This window comes from Leishmania infantum, chromosome 34 (genome assembly GCF_000002875.2).
Source record: "Leishmania infantum JPCM5 genome chromosome 34".
Taxonomy (NCBI): Eukaryota; Euglenozoa; class Kinetoplastea; order Trypanosomatida; family Trypanosomatidae; genus Leishmania; species Leishmania infantum.
In genome coordinates, this window is record NC_009418.2 from 1,465,787 (window position 1) to 1,490,074 (window position 24,288).

The 24,288-nt window shown below is 59.5% G+C and overlaps 5 protein-coding genes across 5 annotated transcripts; all 5 read left to right on the forward strand.

Annotated features, from left to right (window-relative positions):
- Nucleotides 1–498: 498 nt before the first annotated feature.
- LINJ_34_3660 (major intrisic-like protein) lies at nt 499–1,191 on the forward strand (the record flags this gene model as incomplete). The annotated part of the gene is made up of 1 exon (XM_001468686.1): nt 499–1,191. The coding sequence occupies one exon, from the start codon at nt 499–501 to the stop codon at nt 1,189–1,191; it is 693 nt and encodes a 230-aa protein (XP_001468723.1).
- Nucleotides 1,192–2,631: 1,440 nt separating this feature from the next.
- On the forward strand, nt 2,632–2,973 carry LINJ_34_3670 (putative small nuclear ribonucleoprotein; the record flags this gene model as incomplete). The annotated part of the gene is made up of 1 exon (XM_001468687.1): nt 2,632–2,973. The coding sequence occupies one exon, from the start codon at nt 2,632–2,634 to the stop codon at nt 2,971–2,973; it is 342 nt and encodes a 113-aa protein (XP_001468724.1).
- A 568-nt stretch (nt 2,974–3,541) lies between these two features.
- Nucleotides 3,542–5,884, forward strand: LINJ_34_3680 (conserved hypothetical protein; the record flags this gene model as incomplete). The annotated part of the gene is made up of 1 exon (XM_001468688.1): nt 3,542–5,884. The coding sequence occupies one exon, from the start codon at nt 3,542–3,544 to the stop codon at nt 5,882–5,884; it is 2,343 nt and encodes a 780-aa protein (XP_001468725.1).
- A 1,798-nt stretch (nt 5,885–7,682) lies between these two features.
- On the forward strand, nt 7,683–21,620 carry LINJ_34_3690 (putative dynein heavy chain; the record flags this gene model as incomplete). The annotated part of the gene is made up of 1 exon (XM_001468689.2): nt 7,683–21,620. One exon carries the CDS (start codon nt 7,683–7,685, stop codon nt 21,618–21,620), a length of 13,938 nt encoding a protein of 4,645 aa, XP_001468726.2.
- A 1,487-nt stretch (nt 21,621–23,107) lies between these two features.
- Nucleotides 23,108–24,022, forward strand: LINJ_34_3700 (conserved hypothetical protein; the record flags this gene model as incomplete). Its single annotated transcript, XM_001468690.1, has 1 exon — nt 23,108–24,022. One exon carries the CDS (start codon nt 23,108–23,110, stop codon nt 24,020–24,022), a length of 915 nt encoding a protein of 304 aa, XP_001468727.1.
- Between the last annotated feature and the right edge of the window lie 266 nt (nt 24,023–24,288).

Here is a 24,288-nt window from a genome sequence, read left to right on the forward strand (position 1 = left end):
TCTTTGAGCTCTGCGTGGCGCACACCGAACCGGGAGTACTGTTGTCCTTTTCATGGCTTCTCCCTTGGTTGACAGCGTTCAGGAGCACACGTCCAGCAGGCATGCACGCGTATACCGAGAGAGACGCAGTAACGGTGCGCCGCCGTGTTTTTTTTTGTTGTTTCCTCTCTGTTCTCCGTCCCCTCACGTTGTTCGCTCTCTAGTGTGTCGCCGTGACACGCTCCATGGTCGTGGCGGCCAATATATTCTCCCCTCCCCTAAAAACGAAAAAAGGGCGTTCAACAAAGTTCTAATCTTCGCCCCGTGTGCGCGTGTGCTTGTACGTTTGTGGCTGCTCCTAGGTAAAGACCCTCTTGCCGTTCCTACCTCTGCTCGGCGCGTCATTACACACCCACCTAACCATCGATCACCCCAATCACCCTCTCCTCTCTCCCTTTTTCCTTGCTTCATCGCCTCTTTCTTTTGCGGCGCAGCTCTAAGGGTGAGTGCCGTCACGCGATGCTCTCCGAGTTCCTCAGTCAGCTGGTGGCGGAGTTCGTCGGCACCTTTTTGCTAGTGCTGACCATCACACTAGCCTCTGTCGGAGTGGGCACGCTCGCGCCTATTCCCATTGGTTTTATGCTGGCTGCGATGTGCTTCACGTTTGGCTACATCAGCGGTGCACACTTCAACCCCGCCATCTCCTTTGCCGTTTTCATCAACCGCAAAATGACGCTGCGTCGAACGGTGATGTACATAGTTGTGCAGCTCGCCGGCTCCTTCTGTGCCTCACTCTACGCGTCCGCAATCATCGGACTCCAGATCCCAGCACCGGTTGCGAACGGCGACTTGGCGAACACTTGGCAAGTGCTGCTGTGCGAGCTTGTGTACACGTTCGCCCTCACCTCGGTGGTGCTGCACGTCTGCTTCTCTCGTCAGCGTTCGAATGACTTTTACGGCTTCGCTATTGGCATGACGCTCATGGCGGCCGGGTTCTCGGTTGGCGGGTTCACCGGCGGCGCCTTCAACCCAGCCGTCGCCACAGGCACGCAGCTGGTGTTGTGCGTATACAAGAATTGCGACCCGCTCTTCTACTTCTGGGTGTACTGGATCGCCCCGATCTGTGGCGCCTTCGTCGCCAGCGTCATCTTTCAGCTGCTGGACACCCACGAATCTGTGCCGGTGGTGTTAGGCAAGGAAGCGGTGTATTGAGACGGCAGAGGTGTGTATGTGTGTGTTGGTGCCCGGGTGCATTCGACGTACTCAGCATTTCCGGACGTCCGATGATGCCACCTGACTGCTTTATTATGTCGCATCTCTGCGCTTTGCCAGCTGAGGCGGATTCGCGCCCCCACTGCCCACGCCGCGAACAGGGGTGTGCGCAGCCCACTTTTGCTCACACACACACACACACACACACACAAACCTGGGTACTCCGTCAGAGCAGAATCCATGCTCACTTCTGTACGCGTTCGCTCGCTGCACTTGAGCAGCTCCCTCTGCCATATAGCAGGTGGCGCATACGCCTGCGTATGCTTCTGTCTCGTTGTCTCTCGTGAAGCGCTTCGGCCTCCTCCTCCTCTGCTGCGGGCAGACATCGTTTTTTGTGTCGGTGAGCGCGCTTCTCTTGGTGATGGTTTTGTTGACTTTTGCGTCTTCGTCGCTCGGGGTGTTTGCGTTGTGGCCGTCAATGCACTAAAAAGGCGCGCGCGCGCCTGTGCAAACGTGTGTGTGCGCGCATGTGTGTGTGGAGATCATCTCTCGCTGCATGCGCTGTCATCTGTCGTGCGTACACGGACGAGAAAACGAAGAGAGAGGGGTGAACCCACTCCCCCCTCTTCCCCTCCGCTCCCCGGCTACCTGTGCCTGGCGTGTTGGCGGTGTGCCTATCTCTGAGTGGTGGTCGATGCAGGCTCTTTACTCGCACAATCACGCTATGCGTACCATTCCGTCTGTTTTGCCAGTGAGAGGAGGAGGAGGGGTGTAATGACGCCGCGGGTCTCGCCTGCTGTGTCTCGCGTAGATGCGCCTGGCCTTCTCGTACTCGTCCACTTCTCTTTCTCGTTGCTCTGGCAGCGTCGTACTTTCCCTCCTCTGTCGTCGTCGTTGTCTTTCTCTCCTGCTCTGAATACAACTTACATAAATACGTGTAAACATCGCTGTCCTTTTCTCTGAGTGCTGTGCCTTTCCACCTCTCCTTGACCCGCTTTTCTGCACTGACGAGGAGTGTGGAACCGGTGAGATTAAAATACGAAAGAGGAGCAGCCGTGTACAATCGCCCGTACACTTCCCGCTTACCTGCTCCCCTTCCGCTCACGCAAGCACATACGCCCTGCCAAAGGCTGACAAGAAGATAGGACGCATAGCAGAACTCCCTCCCGCTCGCTCGCCGTGGCAACGTTGTCTGTCTCTCTCGCTCTGTTATTTTTTTTTTCTTGTCGCTGCGATTTGTGTGCTTGCCCACATCTTTATTGCTGTGTGCGTCACCAGCCGGCTCTTGTGTAGGAGCCGCACGTCCCTTTTCTCTCGTCGTCGTCGTCCTTCCGATAACCGCTCTCACGGCGCACTCACGTCGACGCCCCAGGCCGGGCAATCGCGCTTTTTTTTGCTTTTCGCCTGTCGAGCGTGTCCGAAGTCCGGCACGCAAGCAAGATGGCGGAAAGCATTCCGATCAAGGTGCTCTTTGATGCACTGCACCTGAAGGTTTCCATAGAAGTCGCTACCGGGGAGGTGTACCATGGTACCGTAGAAGAGTTGCAGAACAACATGAATGTGCTACTGAAAGATGCCACCAAGACTGCACGGGGCGGTAAGGAGACCAAGATGGACTCCGTCTTTGTACGAGGCTCAAACATCGTCTTCTTCCAGTTGCCCGATGCGCTGCAGACCAGTCCTGCGTTGCTCCGCGCAGGCGAGGTCGTGTCCAAGGCACAGGACACGCGTGGCGACGGCAAGGGATTTGGCGCGTCTCGCAAGCGTGCTCGCAACTCATAGGACCATATCGCACACGAGGCAACGCCGGTTCTGCGCTAACATCCCTTCCCCGACGTTCCTGACAAAGGGGGCCTTAATCCTCTCCCGATCCTGCAGCGTGGCGTGCAGCGAGCACGTCTTTATCGCTTCCTTTGTGTGCCTGTGCCTGTGTCGGTGGCGTAGATGTATGTGCTGTGGTCCGATTGTGCCCTCGCTTCAATAGCGGGACGCGGTCGGAGTCTTCTGTGTCTTCGTAAAAAGGAAGAACGCAACAAGAAAAGGGGGCGAAGCGTACGCGAAGGCAAGGCGCGACAGCCACACGCAAAGGTGTTTGAAGCGGCGCCAGGATGCGGAGAGCGGTGAGTTGTCGTCTGTGGGTGGTTGAGGCGGTTGCTGTCTTGGCATTGAAAAACGTCCTTCACCTCGTGTGACTTTCTCAGGGACAGACAGAGAAAAGGTCTGGGCCCCCTACTCTGCGCCAAATGCAGCTGGCAAGCGAGTTTTGCAGCTCTCGCTGCCGTCGCCGATAGCTCTCCAACGATGCCGTGCCTGCAAGGCGTTGCTTTCCAATTTGGAGGTGCCGCCTTGAATGCTGTTCTGCGTACACCGCATCCCATATTGCTCTCTCTATCCCGTGTCACTCTGCCACAAACCCACCTACACCCTCTTTTCCCACTTGTGCGTGTTGCTCATCGCGTGCGTGTGCCGCATGGTCTTTCCGAAAGGAAAAGGCGGGCCCCGTGTCCTCCGCCTATTGGGAGCCACTGCCCTCTCTCTTCCCTTTGCATCCTCGTACGCCGTTTGTGCGCGTGGCCTGATCTGTTTGTTCGTGCCTTCGCTGCTGCTCGTCTCGCTCTTCATGCACCGCGCCACACACGGCTCCTCTCGTACCTCGTGTGTCCGAAGTTCAGCACTAGCCGACGTGCCAGCGGCGGCAACGCTGGCCAACGCGCGACACATTTCAGAGACCTACCCGCGACGCGTCTCTCCTTCAGTGACACTACCGGAGTTGCGACCGCCAGCGCCGATCCTGCGTAGCGGCAATTCCAACGCAGGCGCGAAGCTGCCGGAATCCAGCAGAGTCGTAGAAGAGACGCGGTGCGCGATCCGAAAGACACCCCGTGAGGTCGAATTTCCGGTTGCAGAGGATCGGCCGTGCCTTCCGTTCCCACTAGAGCCCATCAAGTCTACTTCACCGCCCTTCACTACAAGCAAGCTGGCCAGCAGTGACGATCCTGCGACGCTGGTTCTGAAGAAGGGCGTGCCCGAGCCGCAAAAGGAGTCTCACCTCTGCCACACCGGCACCGTGGAGTCGCTGCTGTCGCGGCAGCAGTACGTCGATGTGTACTTTGTTGCCTCTTCCCTTCTCACTATCCGCAATGGGGCGGCCAGGGTGGAGGCGGGGGGAGAAAAATGCCGTCTGCACCTTCTCAGCCACCGCTGCCTCTGCAGCTATGCCTTGCTGCGGTTCAAGGAGTGCTGCGAGGACGGCACAGCTACTCTGGCACTTTACCGACACTTGCAAGGCGACAGCAGCTTCTCGTCGCGCGGCATGCCTGATGAGGTGCTGCATAGCCGTGTCGTACAAGCACTGCTAGGCGCGCTTGTCATGCGCGAGCTGTACAGCGATGCGGCAGTGCTGATGGCGAGTGTGCCGACTGTGCTGAGCGCTGGAGGCGATACGCCGTCGAAAGAATTCGGCGGCATACCGTCGCTGCCGCTCTTCGCAACACGGCAAGACACCCTATCGTCTTTGGCGTCCTTTCGCCAGTGCGTGGCGGCGCGGCGTTGGGTGGAGGCCGCGCAGATCATCGACAGTAGTACGACCGCACAGAGTTGGGTGCAGGCGACTCCGTTGTGCGCCATGCTTGCTTTCGTTAGACTCGAGATGGACGACCCGAAGGCGGCCCGAGGACTGCTGCTGCCCTACCTCGCTTCTCTCCCTGAGCCGCCGCCGTGGGAGGTGCTCTCTACCGCGCCCGTCGAGCACGCGCAGCTCTGGGACAATTTCGTCTCTCACTATGTTTTCTCCACGACTCTGCTCGCCAAGGCTTCGTTCATGTCTGGCAGTGCGTACCTCAACATATCTGCGGCTCTGCTGCAGCGTGCACTGAGACTCAGCCCCTCTTACGCGCCGGCACGCCTGTTTGCCGAGTTTGTACTCTCATTCGAGGCACAGCGGCAGCACGTCGATGCTGCCATGTCTGCCAGCGACTACCCAAAGGCGCTGTCGGTGACGGCCGAGATGCTGCGCATGCCAGAGGTCACAAGGCTTGTGCACGCCGAGCTCTATCTGGTGCGCACCCAGGCCCAGTGGATGCGCGGACAGCCGCTGGAGGTGGTGCACGAAGCCTCGCGGTGCGTGCAGTGTGACCCGCAATGTGCACTCGCGTTTCGGTTACGGGCCGACGCCTTTGCGATGATGAGCAGAGAGGCTGAGGCGGCTGCAGACCTCGCCGTATCGAAGCATCTGAACGTGAGGGTCGGCGCTCTCTTTGATGAGCTGCGGGTGCAGCGTTCGCGCTACAACGCCGCACAGGTGGAAGCAGAGGTAAAGAGGAACTCTGCGCCGGTATTCAAATCGTTCCCATCAGCGTCAGCACCGCTGCGTTCGTCACCGAGGGAGAGCTTCTGCAGCAACACCCGCAGATCGGGTGCTCGGGAGCGGAAGTTTACCGACGCGGAGCTTCCGCCATCACTGCGGACGCACTACGACGTCCTGGGCGTCTCCAGCAACGCCTCCGCGGCTGAGATCCGAAGGCGCTATCGACGACTCACCCTTCAGCTGCACCCAGACCGACTCGTCGGTGCAGCGGAGAGCGATCGGCGAGCCGCGCTCGAGGCATTCCAGCTTCTGGGAAACGCCTACAGCGTTCTCTCCGACACGCAGCTTCGTGCCACCTACGATGCCGGACTGCCCAGCCTCCATTGACGATGTACAGCAGGTGTTCTCACCTGTTCCTTCTCTTTTCGATATTGGTGTGGCTCCCAATCGGCTTCGAAGTCCACTGGTGCGAGCGCAGTGCGCGCGAGTTGTCAAGCATGGCCGGTGTGGTGTTTCGCCTCCGAGCAAGGCTTGAAGTGGTGCGAAGAGCAATTGGGATGAGCGAACGAGGCGCGGAGAGATGCTTCCCGATCAACGCCACAGTGCACGTGTGCAACAGGTGGCCCTATTTCCTCCCGCCGATCGGTGTGCGCTGATGAGGCGCAGATGCCGGAAGCATGACGAGAGCACCCCCGAGGCTGCACCACCGAGTCCACCAGACTTCCATGTGGAACGCCTCCACACCACATTGTGAAAAGTAGCGGCTTGAAGCGACTCAGAGGGCTATGCATAGCACACAGAACCGTAGTCCGAGGCCTCAGAAGGCCCTGACCTGAGGGTGGCTGACCCACTCCGTTGAGGTCACCCGACATGCGGCTGGGCCCCTTCCATATCACCCGCACGACAGAGACGCCATCGTCTCCTGCTCTCGAGCCGGACCCTGCACGCGGCCCGCCTGGATCAAGGCATGCAGTGCAGGTGGGTGCACCTGGCGCCGACCGCGCAACACGTATGCAATGAAGAGGCAAGGGAACAAACGAAGTGCCGACTGGATGTGTCGGCCCGATCCAAAAAAAAAAAACAGACGGCTGGCCGTCGAGAACGATGATGCAGCCGCAGTACCACATGGGGTAGGGCGAGCGGTGGTAGCATGCGTATACTCCGTGACGTGTTCGCGGGTCAAATCGACACGCTGAGGAGACAGAAGCGTTGCGGCGATGTTCTTTTTTTTTTCTTTCGAATCCGTTTTTTAGCCTTTTCCTTTGGAACTGCAAGTGTATCTTGTTTTTGTGTGTGCGTGTATTCACCTGAAGTGCTTACGTGCTTCACCGCTGCGGCTGCTATGCCGGTTACGCCCCCTTTCCTTCCCTTTGATATGTGGCCAAGACGAAGAGACGAATGAATCAGACTCAAGTCGGTGACGACCCCTGAACGCCAGCGTGGTCATGCACTTTCAGGTGTGTAGTGCGATGGAGGAGAGAGTGCGCCACTGCTTCCGCCCTCCCATCAGCACCACCCTTTCCCGCCTGTACCGCTGCCTCGATCCGTGATGGACATGGTGCCACCGCGACGCGTGAAAATTGTCCCCTCTCCTCTTCTCCTCGTCTCTCCGCTTCCGTGCCTGTGCTGTCTGGGTGCGCCCCGCACAACTGATCTGCGGCGCAGGTGAAGCGTGCCCATTATAGGAAGGAAAAGGCGAAAAAGGCAAAGAAAGTCAGAACGAGACAAGGGCGAGTGGATTTCACTGCAGTCTCAGCGCACATTTCCGGCGTCCCTATCAGGCCCATCGCACTCACACACGACGGCACACGACGGTGGCGCAGAATCCGAACTTTTTCTCTCGTGGGGGTCGACACAAAGAGTGTACCACAGGGACAGCCGTTTCGCCTTCGCAGCCCCCCTCCCCGCTTGCCAGCTTCCGCCTTTACGTCTTGTTTTGACGCGGAGCGTCTGGCACAACTCGCCCTGCACAGTTTTGTCTGACACCTTTCCTGTGTGTGTGTTTGTAGGCTGGTGATCATTCTCGCGTCTCGTCCTTCATCATCGAGGTGCTTCCCTGCTTCGACTGCATACCGTACTGTATTGTGGTCGCCTCCACCAGCTTCTGCAAGTGTGCGTTTCCCGAGACGTTGGCGTGTGCTGTGCGACGCAGAGACCCAGGCGAAGAAGACGTTGACAGGCCAGAATGACCACAAATGCGGAAACGGACCCCCGCCTGTTGTGGGTGTTCGGGCAGATTTGCAGAAGCCTCAACGGCGTCACGGATGACTCCCTCAAGGATCTGTTCCGCGACAGGGACAACGTGGACACCGTGCTTTCCACGTTTGGGACGGTCGACAGTATGTTGGAGTCGAGCTTCGTCATTGTGGCACGGGAAAAGGAGCCGATTGACGGCCACTCCAAGGATCCGCTTCAGCACGCCGCCGATGCCCCTCCTCCTCAACATCACACCGGCGACGGTGGCGGCAGAGGGCAGAGGCTGCGCATATCCTCTGGCGCAGTTTACAACGCCAACATTGCCTGCTCTACTCTGTACGCCCCAGACCACAGCCGCTGCCTCTTCTTCGTGCGTGTGGATCACCGAGAAATCACAGCGGAGGACGCAGCGGACTGGGCGACCAACCCGAAGAATCCGATACACTTCGCCTTTGAGTTGTCTGGCACGCAGGTGCCGTCCCTCAACTCTTTTTATGTATTGCTGATGGAGGTTTTCGCGCCGATGCTGCAGGACATGGGGCAGGCGGCTGGGAAGCGGAAGGCGCTCATGGCCCTTGCACTAAACGGCGGTGCCAGCGCCACGTCGATCACCCAAGGCGGGGCAGCAGAGACGGGCAGCGGGGCGGACGCTGCGGACGGCGTCACCGCCACCGGCAGCAATCGCCAGCTTTACGCCGATATTCACAGCTGGATCAATCGTCTCGGTACGCAGCTGGAGGGCTTCATTAACCAGGTAGGCGCGGAGCGCAAGCTGCTCATTCCTCAGGATTTATATGCATTGGAGTACAGCGATGCCCAGCTGCAGGCGGTGCTGAGTAACAAGGACGTGCTGCGTCAGGTGGATGCGACGGTGTCACAGTGGCAGGCGGAGATCAGCTACGCCATGTCCGTGGAGCCGCAAAAGGAGGGCCCTCTGGGCGAGATCGAGTACTGGCGTGAACGGTACAGCACAATCAGCGCCCTCTACGAGCAGCTGAACTCTTCGCAGGCAAAGTTCATTTTGAGGATCGCCAAGGAGGCGGGCTGCACCTCGGCCACGATGATCGACTTGACGCTGCAGCAGTTCTTCCGCATGCACTCGGAGTCGAAGGACAACGTGAAGTTCCTCGGCACACTCGACCGGCATTTCCGCACGCTGCACAGCGTGGACCCGAAGCTAGGGTCGCTGCAGCCCATCATCGACACGCTCTTCTCCATGATGACGGCGCTGCGGATGGTCTGGATTATCTCGCGCTTCTACTCCACGGAGGAGCGCATGGTCGGTCTTCTGGAGAAGATTGCGCGGCTGATTGCGCAGAAGGTAAGCGAGCACATCGACTTCCGAACAGTGCTGACGTTGCCGTCGGGGGTGGCAAAGGTGAAGGTAACGGAAGGCCAGCAGTGCCTGATCAAGTGGAAGGCGGCATACAAGAGTGTGCAGGAGGAGATTAACAGCTCGGAGCGCGAGCAGCACTGGAGCTTCGACGAGCGTCGTCTCTTTGACGTGACGGACTACATGTCAGACCGATGCACGGACCTGCTGGAGGTTATTGAGACGGTGGAGTACTACACCACCGTCCTGAGCGCGCAGCTGAAGACGGTGCTGACGGACGCCACCGACATTGAGCGCATCCTCAAGGATGTGGAGAAGCTCAAGCGCCCCTTCGGCACGCTCACCTTCGACCCGTTCGAGAGGCGCGCAACGCACAATTGGCAGGTCGTCTTCTCCGGCTTTCTGACTGCCGTCACGAGCCTCGACCACGAGGTCTCGCTCTTCATCAATCGTATCTTCGACGATGACCTGCGCAGCGCGGAGTCCGCCTTTGAGCTTCTCGTGTCGTTTAAACGCATCCGCACCCGCCCCGACCGCGGCGGCAACTCCCTCGACATTTCGGCGCTGCTGTTGGAGAAGACGGACCGTATTCTCGCTCAGTACTTTACCGAGGTGGAGAACGTGCGGCGCATTTTCCAGGACCAGAAGGAGGCGCCGCCGCTCTCCAAGAACCAACCTCCTGTCGCCGGCGCTATTCACTGGAGCATGTCCCTTTTCCATCGCCTCAAGAAACCGATTGTGCGCTTCCAGCACGAGGGGATGCTCAAGTCGTCGGTGGGGCAGCAGGTGAAGGCCAAGTACGTGGAGGCGTCGCGGCAGATGAAGAATTATTCGACGGCGCGCTTCTTGAAATGGCGAGAAGAGGTGCGGGTGCCAGCCCCGGCGTCTCTCAAGTGGAACATCCTTCGTGCCGACCCGGATGGCACGTACAGAGTCAACTTCAACTGGTCCATCTTCGACATTATTCGCGAAACAAAGTACCTTGACCGGCTGGGCTTCGAAGTCCCAAAGGCGCTCCTGCACATTTCTCTCCAAGATGAGGCCTACCACGGATATGTGGATGCGCTGAATGCGATGCTGGTCAGCTTCAACTACGAGCTGGGCGCGCTGGCGGGGCCTGAGCGCGCTATCCTCGCCGCCGAGGTGCACGAGCTGAAGCAGGCGCTGGAGCCGGGCCTCCTCGACATCAACTGGACCAGCCTCTCCATCCCCGACTTTGTGAGCAACTGCGAAAAGGCCATCACCAAGTTTCGCAACGTCAGCCGCGAGGTGCGCAAGAGCGCAGACAGCCTTCAGACGCAGGTGGTGAACAAGATCGCTTCCACGCGCCTGATCCCCGAGTATCGCGAGTTTCTGCAGGCGGGCGGGGAGCTGCCGGAGCTGCAAACCCTCGTCGACATCATCGAGCGGCGCCGTGTCGAACAGCTGGAGCGCTGCATGCGGGCCTACCGCACGGCAAAGCCACTGCTCACCAAAGTTGAGGGTCAGCTGCTGGGCACCCACACCGGGAGGTGCGCCAGCTTGGTGCCCTACTACAGCCACTGGGAGCAGCGCATCTGGCGCGCGCTAACGACGATGGTGCTCAAGTCACTGGCGAGCTTCGCGAAGCTGGTCGGGTATACGACGTCCTCGCGCGCTTCGGCCCGGCCGCCTCCGCTCTTCAAGGTGACCGTTCTCCTCACGAGCGAGCCGACGTACACGCCCCAGCAGCAAGAGATCACGACCGCCTTCCACAAGATCCAAGCCGGCATCATCGAGACCACGAAGCACTTTCAGCGCTGGATGCGCGGGACGTGCCTGGAGTTCACGCAGGGTGAGATCATCCCGCGGCCGGCGGAGGAGGAATACATGACGCTCTTTACGTACTACCAGGACATCTACAACCTGCCCCAAGTCTACAAGCTGCAGGCGCTGGTGAACCGAACTATCCAGACCCACCTCGGCGCCTTGGCGACGAACATCAAGATGCTGCAGCGGTATCGCTTCGTCTTCCTGGCCGACAAGAAGATCTCCGTGGAGCAGCAGGCCAAGAGCCAGCTGCAGTGGATCGACTACGACGCCAAGTTCCAGCTCTACTTCAATATGATCCGCGACTTCGACGAGGAGAGCCACGTGCACGACTTTGGCTTCATGCGGTGCGACGAGACACCCTTCTACACGGAACTTGTCGGGCACGTGTATCAGTGGGTGGCGATGGAGGGCGCACAGCTGAGTGACACAGTGCGTGTCCGTATGATGCAGCGCCACAACACCATCAGAAAGATCAACGAGGATCTGATGCGGCCGTGCGACAACATCGCGGACCTGAAGTTTGTGCTGGAGGTGATGCACAACGCGCGAACGTCGTCGCTCGAGATGGAGCAGGCGGTGCGTGAGATTGAGTATGTATATAGTTCGCTCCAGCACTACGGCGTCCCGCTGGACGCCGGGATGGTGAAATTAGCGATGAGCCTGCAGGACATGTGGTCCTGCACCCTGGCCCGCGTGCATCAGACCGGCATTGCGCTGGAGCCTCGCAAGGTGCAGTTCCGCGAGCTGACGGTGCAAGAGGTGAGCAAGTTCCTTGATGAGGGAAGGAAGGTGCTGCAGGAGTTCCGCTGCACCGGGCCCGGCCGCGACGACATCGACCTCGCCGCTGGGAACGAGTCGAAGAAGCAGTGGCGGCAACGCCTCAGCGAGCTGCAAATGAAGCGCGACCAGCTCGTCAAGGCCGAGAATCTCTTCGACCTCCCGCTGACGACGCACACGTGTCTGCAGCAACTGAACGAGGAGCTGACGAAGGTGGGGACCGTCTACGATCTTTACGAGCACTGGATGAGCGACCTGCGCCGCTGGAACCGGAGCAGCTGGAAGGACCTGCTGCTGTCCGACCTAGAGGCGACAACCGAGGAGCGAGCCAAGCAGGCGCGCGTTCTGGGGAAGCAGTACGGCACCATCAACCCCTTCCCTGCCGTGCATCAGCTCATCCTCAACTTCCAAAACTCGCTGCCGCTGCTGGCGAAGCTGAAGAGCCCGGCACTCAAGGCGCGCCACTGGACAGAGCTCATGCGGGTGACTGACAAGAGCTTCAACTACGAGCAAATCAACCTCAGCGAGCTCATCGCGATGGAGCTGTTCCGCTACATAGAGGAAGTGGACCATGTCGTGCTGGCGGCGGCTCGAGAGCAGGGCATCGAGCAGGAGATCCGCGCCATCAAGCAATACTGGGCCGAGAAGGTGTTCACCCCTGTTCCGTACGCGCCGCGCAAAGGCACTGCCCGGTGCGACGTCCTCACGGACACGAGTGAGATTCAGGAGGCGGTGGACGACAACATGCTCAAGGTGCAGTCCATCGCCAACGTCAAGTGGGCGCAGCCGTTCGCGGAGGAGGTCAAGACGTGGGAGCGCCGCTTGTCTGTCATAAGCGATGTCATCACCTTGTGGGTGACGGTGCAGCAGAAGTGGCAGTACCTCGAGTCCATCTTCAAGGGCAACGACGACATTGCGCAGCAGCTGCCCAGGGAGGCCTCCAAGTTCAACGACCTTGATAAGAAGTTTGTGCGTATCATGCAAGACACGAGCGCCTCGCCGAACGTGAGCCACTGCTGCAATGTCACGGGTCGGCTGGAGGAGCTGCGGTACTTGGAGGAGAAGCTGGAGGAGTGCCAGAAGGACCTCTCGAACTACCTGGAGTCAAAGCGCTGTCTTTTTCCGCGGTTCTACTTCATCTCCGACGATGAGCTGCTGTCGATTCTCGCGACGAGCAGCGCCAGGGCGGTGCAGGATCACATGCTGAAGATGTTCGACAACTGCGCCCAGCTCGTATTCAAAAGCGAGCGCGACGAGACCATCTGCGGTGTGGAGTCGCAGGAGGGCGAACGACTCGACTTTGGCACGCCGGTGAAGACGGACGGGCGCCCGGTGGAGGAGTGGCTGCAGGCCGTCCTCGACGAGTCGAAGCAGTCCTTACACGACATCCTGAAGGCCGGCGTCTTCCACTACCCGAAAATGCAGCGACTGGAGTGGGTGAAGCAGTATCACGGAATGGTGGCGCTCACTGGCGCGAAGGTGTTCTGGACTTACGAGGTGGAGTACGCCTTTGCGCAGGTACACAAGGGGAAGCGCAGCGCCGTGAAAGAGCTCTCTGCGTCCCTGAGCCGCCAGCTTATCGACCTGGTAGCCGAGATGGATAAGGACATGAACAAGCAGTACCGAAAGAAGATAAACACGCTCATCATTGTCGACGTGCACGGTCGCGACATTGTCGACCGGTTTGTCCGTGACTCGGTGACGGACGCCCGTGAGTTTGACTGGGAGTCGCAACTCCGCTTCTACTGGGAGAAGGCCGTTGACACCTGCACGATCGCGCAGTGCACAGGCCGCTTCCGCTACGGGTTCGAGTACATGGGTCTGAACGGGCGCCTTGTCATCACGCCGCTGACGGATCGCTGCTTCATGACGCTGACGCAGGCGCTGACGTTCTGCCTTGGCGGTGCACCGGGCGGTCCGGCGGGCACGGGCAAAACGGAGTCGGTGAAGGATCTCGCCAAGGCCATGGCGATCCAGTGCGTCGTCTTCAACTGCGGCGAGGGCCTCGATTACAAGGCGATGGGTACCATCTTCTCTGGGCTCTCGCAGACTGGCTCTTGGGGCTGCTTCGATGAATTTAACCGAATTGAGCTGCCGGTGCTGTCGGTCGTGTCGGAGCAGCTGCGCTCCATCCAGGCAGCGCTGCGAGCGGGTGACAAAGAGTTTTTGTTCGGCGACAGCGTCATCCGCCTGGTGCCGACGATCGGCACATTCATCACCATGAACCCCGGCTACGCTGGCCGCGTGGAGCTGCCGGACAATCTGAAGGCCCTCTTCCGCCCCGTGGTGATGGTGGTACCGGACATGGAGCTCATCGCTGAAAACATGCTCTTCTCCGAGGGCTTCACGACCGCGCGGGAGCTGGCACGCAAGATGGTCACCCTCTACTCCCTTGCCAAGGGCCAGCTGTCGAAGCAGCATCACTACGATTGGGGTCTGCGCGCGCTGAAGGCGGTGCTCGTGATGGCGGGGCAGCTGAAGCGTGGCTCCTCCGATCTCTCCGAGGAGTCCGTGCTCATGCGCGCGCTGCGTGACATGAACGCGCCAAAGTTCATTGCGCAAGACGAGCCCCTGTTCAAGGGCCTCATGGGAGACTTGTTCCCTGGGCTTGACCCGACGCGCGTCCCGCAGGAGAACCTCGCCAAGGCCAGCACAAGTGTGCTGAAGGAGCGCGGCTTCCAGATTAACCTGAAGCAGATCGACAAGGTGGTGCAGCTGTACGAGACGATGCAAACCCGGCACACGTCGATGGTTGTCGGCCCGACCGGCGGTGGCAAGTCGACTGTGATCGACACCTTGTGCAAAGCGCAGACAGAGCTAGGCCTTACGACGAAGTCCTACGTCATCAACCCCAAGGCGCAGCCGACGTCCGCGCTGTACGGTATGATGGACCCGATGACGCGCAACTGGACGGACGGTATCTTCTCGAACATCTTCCGCAGCATCAACAAACCGGCGGAGGGGACGGAGCGGGAGCGACGGTACGTCATCTTCGACGGCGACGTGGACGCGAAGTGGGTAGAGGACATGAACTCTGTCATGGACGACAACAAGCTGCTCACGCTACCGAACGGCGAGCGTATTCGTCTGCACCCTCAATGCTCTCTGTTGTTCGAGGTGGGAGACTTGCAGTACGCCTCGCCGGCGACTGTCTCGCGTGTCGGCATGGTCTTCTTGGATCCAATCAACCTCGGGTGGAAGCCGTTCATGCACGCGTGGAAGATGCGCCGCCCGCGCGATGAGCAGGAGACGCTGGCGGAGCTGGTGGATCAGTTTGTGCAGCCGCTGGCTAACTTTGTCTTGGACGGCGCGGACGAGGAGGGGACGATCTCGCCGCCGCCGAAGCTGGTGATGCCGACGAACGCGCTGAACATGGTGAAGCAGCTGACGACGATGCTGTGCACAGTGCTGCCCAAAGACGCCTCGCTGGAGCCGCGCGCGCTGCAATCCGTCTTCATTTTCGCCTGCGTGTGGAGCTTTGGTGCTTTCATCAGCTCTGGGCCGGACCGGCTGCGCTTCGACAGCTTTTTGAAACGCATCAGCGGCTGGAACCTGCAGGACGTCGGGGACAACTTCCTCACTCGCTTTGTCGGGTCCGGCTCGCTGCCGGAGGCACGCACCTTGTTCGACTACTACTTCGACCTGCAGGATAGTCGGTGGAAGCCGTGGAAGGTGCTCGTGAAGCCGTTTCAGCGGAAGCCCGGCCAGCCGTTCAGCTCGCTACTCGTGTCCACGGTGGACACGGAGCGGAACATGTGGCTGCTGAATAGGATTGTGCTTAACCGCAGCCCTGTCCTGTTTGTTGGCGAGAGCGGCACTGCGAAGACGGTGACGATCCAGTCGTACCTGCAGCATTTGAAGTGGTCCTCTGTCCTTTCGAGCGAGAGCGGCAGCGAAGTCAGCGGTGACGACGTCCAACTGGAGGCGATGCTGCTTGAGATGAACTTTAGCTCCCGCACCACCTCCCTCGATGCCCAGCGGACCTTGGAGGACAACATCGAGAAGCGGACGAACACCGTCCTCGGCCCCCCTGCGCGGAAGAGGCTGATCGTGTTTGTGGACGACATCAACATGCCGAAGGTGGACCTCTACGGCACACAGCAGCCGATCGCCTTTCTGAAGCTGCTCATCGAGAGCTTTCACTGGTACGACCGCAAAGACCTGCTCTTCAAGAACGTGCGCGACACGCAGTTCGTCGCCGCGATGGCGCCACCCGGCGGTGGCCGAAACGCGCTCGACCCGCGCTTCGTTTCTCTTTTCACCGTGTTCAACATTCTGTTCCCTGAGGAGGAGGCGATCCAGACCATCTACCAGCAGATCCTCGCCGACGCGTACAAGACGCTGCCCGTCGACGCCGAGTTCGCGAAGACGATCACGTCCATGACACTGAAACTGCACGTCGACCTTGTCGCGACGCTGCCGGCAACGCCGGCCAAGTTCCACTACATCTTCAACCTGCGCGACCTGTCCCGCATCTACGAGGGACTCTGCCGCGCGACGCCGGACAAGTTTCCGTCAACCGGCGCCCTGCTGCGCCTGTGGCGCAACGAGGTGATGCGTGTGTTTGTCGACCGCATGGGCGAGGAGGAAGACAAGGCGTTTGTGTGCGGCTTGATCGAGGAGCGCGTCTCGGAGCACTTCCCGCGCGAGACGGCGACGGTCATGGCAGACCCACTGCTGCTAGGCGACTTCGGCGACTTTGAGCCGGCCAGTGAATTGGAGCCGCTGCACATCTACGAAGACTTCGGCCCCTCCTACGCACGCGCGCGGCAGCTTGTCGAGGCGATCATGGATGAGATCAACACCCCGGTCAAGAAGATCAACCTCGTCATGTTCGACATGGCGCTCGAGCACCTGCTGCGCATCACGCGTGTCCTGTCCCTTCCGCGCGGCCACTGCCTCCTCGTCGGCGTTGGCGGCAGCGGCAAGCAATCTCTCACGAAGCTCGCGGCGTCCATTTGCAAGATGGGCGTGTTTGAGATTGTGCTGTCACGCAACTACGGCAAGGACGCCTTCCGCGAGGACCTGAAGAAACTGTATCACTACGTTGGTGTGGAGAGGCAGAAGATGATCTTTCTCTTCATGGACGGCCACGTCAAGGAGGAAGGCTTCCTGGAGGACATCAACAACCTGCTAGCCTCCGGCATGGTTCCTGCTCTCTTCACCGAAGAGGAGAAGGAGCCCCTCTACGCCAGCGTGGCGGAGGACGTCGAGGGGGCGGGGCTGGCCCCGTCGAAGGACAACAAGTGGACATCCTTCATCGCGCGCTGCCGCGACAACCTGCACGTCGTACTCTCGATGAGCCCCTCTGGCGACGCGTTGCGCACACGCTGCCGCAACTTTCCCAGTCTCATCAACAGCACGACGATCGACTGGTTCCAGAAGTGGCCGGCGCAGGCGCTCGAGGCGGTGGGTCGCAAGGTTCTTGCGGAGGAGACACTACCGGATGAGCTGCGCACGCCTATTGTGGAGCACATGGTGCACGTGCACCTGACAGCGGACAGGTTGTCGAGTAAGTACCAGAACGAGCTGAAGCGGCACAATTACGTGACCCCGAAGAACTACCTCAGCTTCCTGGCGAACTATGCCAAGCTGCTCGTGACGCGACGCGAGGACATTGACGACATTGTGAAGAAGTTCACGATCGGCCTGGAGAAGCTGCAGCATGCGGAGGCCGAGGTGAACGTGTTGAAGGAAGAGCTGGCCGAAAAGGAGGTGACATTGCGCGAGAAGCAGGAGATCAATGCCCAAATGACGCGCGAGATCACGGAGCAGCAGCAGAAGAATCAGGTGCGCAAGGATGAGTCGCTCAAGATGGAGGAGGAGCTTAACATCCAGAATGCTGAGATCGAGAAGGAGTCGGCAGAGGCGCAGGTGGTGCTGGAGCAGGCGATGCCGGCTCTGGAGGAGGCGATGGAGGCGGTGCGACACATAGACCCGAAGAGCATCACAGAGCTGCGCTCTTTCGCGAAGCCGTCTGTCAACGTGGTCGCCGTGGTGCGCATGGTGTGCATCGTGAAGGGCGTCCCGGCGACGTGGGAGTCGGGCAAGATCATGATGGGCCAGGCGGACTTCATTCGCTCCTTGGTCGACATCGACACCCTTACGCCGACTCTGAACCAGGCGAAGATGAACGAGATCAACAAGGTGCTGAAGGAATTCCCGGTAAACTCGAATGACCTCAAGAAGGTGAGCATGGCCGCCTCGGGGCTAATGATTTGGGTGGAGGCGATGAAGCAGTACTGGAATGTGGCCAAGGAAGTGTTTCCGAAGCAGGAGCTCGTGCGTCAGTTGCAGAAAGCCAAGGAGGTGGCGGAGCGGCAGTTGCAGGCATGCCGTGACGAGATCGACCGCCTCACTGAAAGCCTGCACCGGCTGGAGCAGCAACTCGAAGCTGGCATGGCAGAAGCGCGGCGGCTGCAGGAGGAGAAGTCCGTGATGGAGCGTCGTCTCAACGCGGCGCACAAGCTGATTGACGGCTTCAGCTCGGAGCGGGTGCGGTGGACGGAGGAAAAGAAACTTCTAAGCGCGTCGCGCAGCCGCCTGGTCGGCGACTGCCTGGCGGGGGCAGCTTTTCTTTCGTACCTGGGTGCCTTCACGTACCCGTACCGCCAGGAGGCGCTGGACAGTTTCTGGCTACCGGACCTGCGCGCGCGCGGGATTCCGCTGACAGACGGCTTCGATGTGCGTCAGCTGCTGACGAACGACGTCGCGGTTTCGCAGTGGGCCAGCGACGGACTGCCGTCCGATGCGCTGTCGGTGCAGAACGGTATTCTGACCTCTGCGAGCACGGACTACACCGGCAAGGGCAAGCGCGCCGGCAAGATTCGCTTTCCGCTCTGCATCGATCCGCAGATGCAGGCGGTTCGATGGATTAAGCGCCAGCACCAGGTCAACACCCGCTTCGAAACGGCAACCTTCAGCGACCCCGACTTCCTCAAGAAGCTCGAGTTTGCCATCCAGTACGGCAACCCCTTCCTCTTTGAAAACGTGGACGAGTTCATCGACCCCATCATCGACTCCGTGCTCGACCCGCAGTTCCGTTACGAGTCCGGCCAGCGACTGATCCGCATCGGCGATAAGGACATCCCATGGGATGACAACTTTAAGCTGTACCTCTGCACGAAGCTGCCGAACCCCAACTATGCAGCAGAGGTGTTCGGCAAGACGCTGGTCATCAACTACGGTGTCACCGAAGACGGGTTGGAGGCGCAGCTGCTCAACTACGTCGTCGCGAGCGAGCGCAGCGATCTGCAGCGACAGAGCGAGGAGCTCGTGCAGACCATGGCCGAGAGTCGCGCGCAGCTCAAGGAGCTCGAGAACACGCTCATTCGCGAACTCACCCTCGCGACGGGCAACATTCTCGATAACGACGACCTCATCGCCACCCTGGAAAACACGAAGAGCAGCGCGACGGAGGTGGAGCTCAAGCTGCATCAGGCGCAGGAGACGGCGCGGACAACCGAGAAGTCGCGTCAGCAGTACCGCCCGGCGGCGAAGCGCGGCGCCGTGCTGTACTTCGTCATCTCTCAGCTCTCCGCCATAAACCCGATGTACGAGTACTCGCTCTCTGCTTTCCTCTACGACGTGTTCGGCTACTCCATCACAAAAAGCGACGCCTCCTTCGAGATTCAGGACCGCCTGCGCAACATTATTCAGACCCTCACATACAACCTGTACACGTATGTCTGCATGGGCATCTTCGCCAAGGACAAGGTTATGCTGTCCTTCCAGATGGCCGTGCGTCTGCTGGGTCAAGAGGGTCGCATGGTGCAGAGCGAACTGGAGTTCTTTCTGCGTGGCTGCGTTCTGGCGTCGAAGAGTTTCCCGGCGAACCCGGTACGTTGGCTGACGGAACGGCAGTGGAACGACGTTTGCAAGCTAAGCACCACCGTCGACGTGTTCGAGCACCTCACCAAGGACGTTGCCGACAACGCGGAGGAATGGCAGGCGTGGACGGCGCTGGATCGGCCGGAGGAGCTGGACTGCAACCCGCTGCCGTGCGGGTACTCGAACAAAATTTCGGCGTTTCAGCTGCTGTGTCTGCTGCGCTGCTTCCGGTCAGACCGCGTTTACAGCGCCGTCACGAATTTTATCTCCACGTGCGACCTGCTGGGCGAGCAGTTTGTCATGCCGCCCATTCTGCGCTACAAGGAGGTACTGGAGAAGAGCTCCTCCATGTCGCCGATAGTGTGCATTGTATCGCCCGGTGCGAACCCAACGGATGAGATTGTGAAGCTAGCCGCGAAGGAGGTGGGTCTGGACAAGATGCGCTCCATCTCGCTCGGCCAGGGCCAGGGCGAGGAGGCCATGCGGCTTGTCGAGGTCGGCGCGACGCGCGGGCACTGGGTTCTGCTGCAGAACTGCCACCTGCTGACGGCGTGGATGAAAGATATGGAGAAGATGCTGGAGAAGGTGGACTGCTCCCAAGTGCATGAACAGTTCCGGCTCTGGCTCACCACAGAGCCGATTGAGCAGTTCCCGATGGGCATCCTGCAGCGCTCCCTCAAGGTGGTGAATGAGCCACCGAACGGACTCAAGATGAACATGAAGAACACTCTCTCCAAGGTCACGGAGGATCAGCTGGACGTCTGCCCGCACTGGGCATTTCGGCCCCTCGTCTTCACCTTGGCCTTCTTCCACGCAGTGGTACAGGAGCGGCGCAAGTACGGCAAGATCGGCTGGAACGTCATCTACGACTTCAACGAAACAGACTTCACGGTTTCCATGCGACTGCTGGACACGTACCTCACCAAGGCGTACCTGAACAAGGACCCACTTCCGTGGGACACGCTGCGCTACCTCGTCGGCGAGGCCATGTACGGCGGGCGCGTCACGGACAGCATGGACCGCCGCATTGTGCAGACGTACCTCGCCGAGTACTTTGGAGACTATCTTTTCGACACCTTCCAGCCCTTCCACTTCTTTGTCGAGTCTGGCGTAGCAGACTACTGCCTGCCATCCGGGAGCACCGACCCAGAGAAGCGGGTCACGCTAAGTCAGATGGTGGCGCAGGTGGACACGTTCCCGAACGCGAACGCGCCGGACGTCTTTGGACTCCACCCGAACGCTGAGACGGGCTACCTGCGGCACTCGACAGAGACGTTGTGGTCTAGCTTGATTGAGCTGATGCCGCGCGTCAGCACCGTCACGGTCGACGGGGAGACGCGCGAGGCGAAGCTGACCAAGTTCACGGAGGAGATCCTCGCCCAGATCCCAGAGCCGTTTGACATGAAGGCGGTGCTGCTCAAGGAGACGACGCGGGCGACGGCGAATGGCCACGACGCGGTGCAGCCGACGCAGGTGGTGCTGCTGCAAGAGATGGAGCGCTGGAACAGGCTTGTGAACGTCATGAGGACGTCTCTGAAGGAGCTGAAAAAGGCGTTGTCAGGTATTATTGGCATGAGCAGCGAGCTGGATGAGCTGGAGTCTGCTCTCGACAACGGTCAGCTGCCGCAGTCATGGCGCCGCTACGCACCGGCGACGCGAAAGAACCTCGGGCGATGGATCGCGCATTTCCAGCGTCGCTACGAGCAGTACCTATCGTGGAACATGAATGGCGAGCCCAAGTGCGTGTGGCTTTCGGGTCTCATGGTGCCCGACTCATACCTCTCCGCGCTTGTGCAGGTGACGTGCCGCAAGTATCGCTGGCCGCTCGACCGGTCCACGATAATGACGACGGTTACTGCCTTCGCAAGACCGGAGGATGTCACAGCGGCACCAGAGGACGGCGCGTACGTTAGCGGACTCTACCTAGAGGGTGCCCGCTGGGACCCTCAAAGGCGTGCGCTGGCCCCGCAGTTGAAGAAGCAGCTCATTACCGAGCTGCCGGTCATGCAGATTGTGCCAACCGAGTCCTCGCGCGTCAAGACGGTTGGCACGTTTAAGACGCCGGTCTACGTCAACGGCGATCGTCGCAATGCTGCTGGTGTGGGTCTTGTGTTCATGGCGGACCTCCCGTCCGATGTGCACCCATCCTTGTGGGTGCTTGAGAGCGTGGCGCTGTTGCTGGACTCGGACGATTGATTGGGCGGAGACACAAGCCGCCTTTCTCGCGCTTACCTTTTAGGCGCGTCTCCACCGCAGACTCCGGTGCAGGTGCTGCGGGGTTTCACCATTCCTCCCTTTGCAAGTCGTTATGTGTGGTAGCTGCGTTGTTGACTCGCCGGGCCCCATGGGTGCATTTCGTTGTCCCTTCCCTTTTCGTGCGTTGTCAGCTGTTTTCGCGCGTGTGGCCTGTGCGTTTGTGTGTGGTTTCTTCCAGGGGCAAATGACAGCCACGACCTCCTTCACCTCTTCTTTTCGTTTTTGTTGTGTAGTGCGTGCGCGGGTGACGGTCGCCCACACCCTCACCCACCCCTTCTCCCTCGTTTTGTGGCGATGGTGATGCTTGCGCTTTTATTTGTGCCGCATGCAAGCACACTTCGGAAAAGAAGACCGGGTCCTGGGCAGGGGCCACGCGGTGAAGCACAATCGGGCTGCTCCGCCTCCTGTCACCCGATCGCCCACATCCACGCGTCGGCCTCTGCACCAGATGGTCTTTTATCTAGTTTCTCTGTGTTGTCTTTCTCAGCGAATGTACATACCCCCCCTTCCTCCTCTCGGCCTTCTCCTTTTACTCTCCCTTGAGACGGATTGCACCTGCCTGGAGAGTTTTTTCCCGAACCGCATGGACGGCGCATCTGTCGGGTGGTGGTATACGGCACTCCTGCAGCGGTGCTGGTCCTTCGTTGTGGATCTGTGTGTGTGTGTGTATCTGTTGAGAGGGACGAGGGGGGTGGGGGACTTTTCTTTCTACTCTGTCTCTCTACTATAAGAGCGATGTACCTTGAACAACGATGCCGCACATGAAATCGAGCGAAGCACATCAAAAAAGAAAGGAATTGCATACGCTCGAAAGCCGAGCGACCACTTGCCCGTCCGGTCTTCATCGAAAGGGAAGACGAGAGAGAGGGCGCGCGGTGATGTGTGCGCAAGCGTCACCCTTTCCTCTTAGCACTGCATTATACTCCCCCCCCAACTCAATCCGCTCCCTTGTTTCGAGTGATTGCGATGCCAACAGACATGGCGCAGACTGACACTTTCATGCAAGCGCACGGAAGCGCTTTCTCGAGTCTTGGCAGTAATGCACGTTGGTTTTGTGTCTGTGCTTTGCCTCCCATCCCGTCGGCCGACCCCCTCCCCTACCTTCTAATGCTCATCAGCAGCTCTTTCTCACTCTCTCCTCCTCGTGACCCGTGCGGCACGCACTACGTCTTGCATATTTTTTCTCTCTTTTGCTCTCCACGTCACCTCCACCCACCCATTTGCTGCTGCTGCTGCTGCTTACCTGTTCGTTGTATCGTTGAACTCACGCCTTGCCGTGTGCCGGAACGGTCACTTTCTCTTCGCCGTCTCTGTTTCTTTCGCATGCTTATTCGCTTACGTGCGCGTTGTTTTAAGTGCTAGTGCACGGCTTCAGCCCATCATCGCTGTGCCCTCCGGTGTTCGAGCACTACCACGTTCCATCGGCAATGGGGCATCATGCAGATCCAAACAAGTACGTGGCATACCGCGACGCCACGGTGCTGCAGCGGCGCATCGCGACCTTTGTACTGGTGTTTTCGGTCATGATTATCGCCCTTGTAATGACCTTCTCGTCAGTTCAGCACCGCGAGGCCCCGTGCCAGGATCGCGCGCACGAGGTCGAGTTTGACTTCATGATCCGTCCAGACTCCACCCACGAGGCCATAGTGACAGCGCTGCAGACGATCCTGGAAAAGCGTCGCTGCTGGCTGGACTTTGCTCCTCAGAATGACGATGCGCCGACAATGGTACAGCTGAACGTACTCGACACCACGACTGGCCTTATAGCCGGGCGTGGCTTCCGTGTGGTGCGTCGCAGTGACGGCTCAAACTATCACTACGAGCTTCGCGCCGTCTTCGACAAACTATGCGGCACCTATCCGCCCATCTCCATGGAGGTGATGGCCAACGTGGACTACGAAAGGGTGACGTACAACATCAAAGCCGCCTCCCTGATGAACAGCACAGTGAAATACTTGCAGCACAGCTCGTTGCTCACGAAGGAGAAGAACCGCGTGACAACCGTGACGCAGCTGCAGTCGGTGTTTCCAGGTTTTCATCAGTTGGGCCCCAGCACAGCGCGTTTATCGACTATTCAGTCCGCCAAGTACACGGTGGAGGGTGTTTCGCAGGTATACTTCAACGGCAGCCCACTCGACATCCGCGTCCGTGTGCAGCACTGGCTATCTGACAAAGGTACGCCGGACTTCTGGCGCGTCGTGCTGAGCACGCAGAACATCATGGCGGAGCGGGATCTTGTCTCCCTGCAGTCTAGCATTCGAGAAGGCTTAACCAAACTAAACCTGCTGTGCAACGCGACGTCGTCGAGCTGCGCCAACGAGCTCGATCTCTACCTCCGGTGAGTCAAGCGCTTTTCTTACTGTTTGGTTCTCTTCAGCGGCCTATAGTTCACATGGGGCACACGCTTCGACTCGCTTTTCTGCGACGCTCTCGAAGACGACGTACGGGCGCGCGTCTAATGCACTCGAAAGGCAGCGGAATAGAGAGGGGGGCGGGCACACGAATGCGACGCACAGCACCGCCTGTCGGACTCTTCGAGCGTGGCAGAATCGACCCACTGACTCTTGCTACCTGGCATGTTTACTTGTTCTTCGTCATCACACACTCC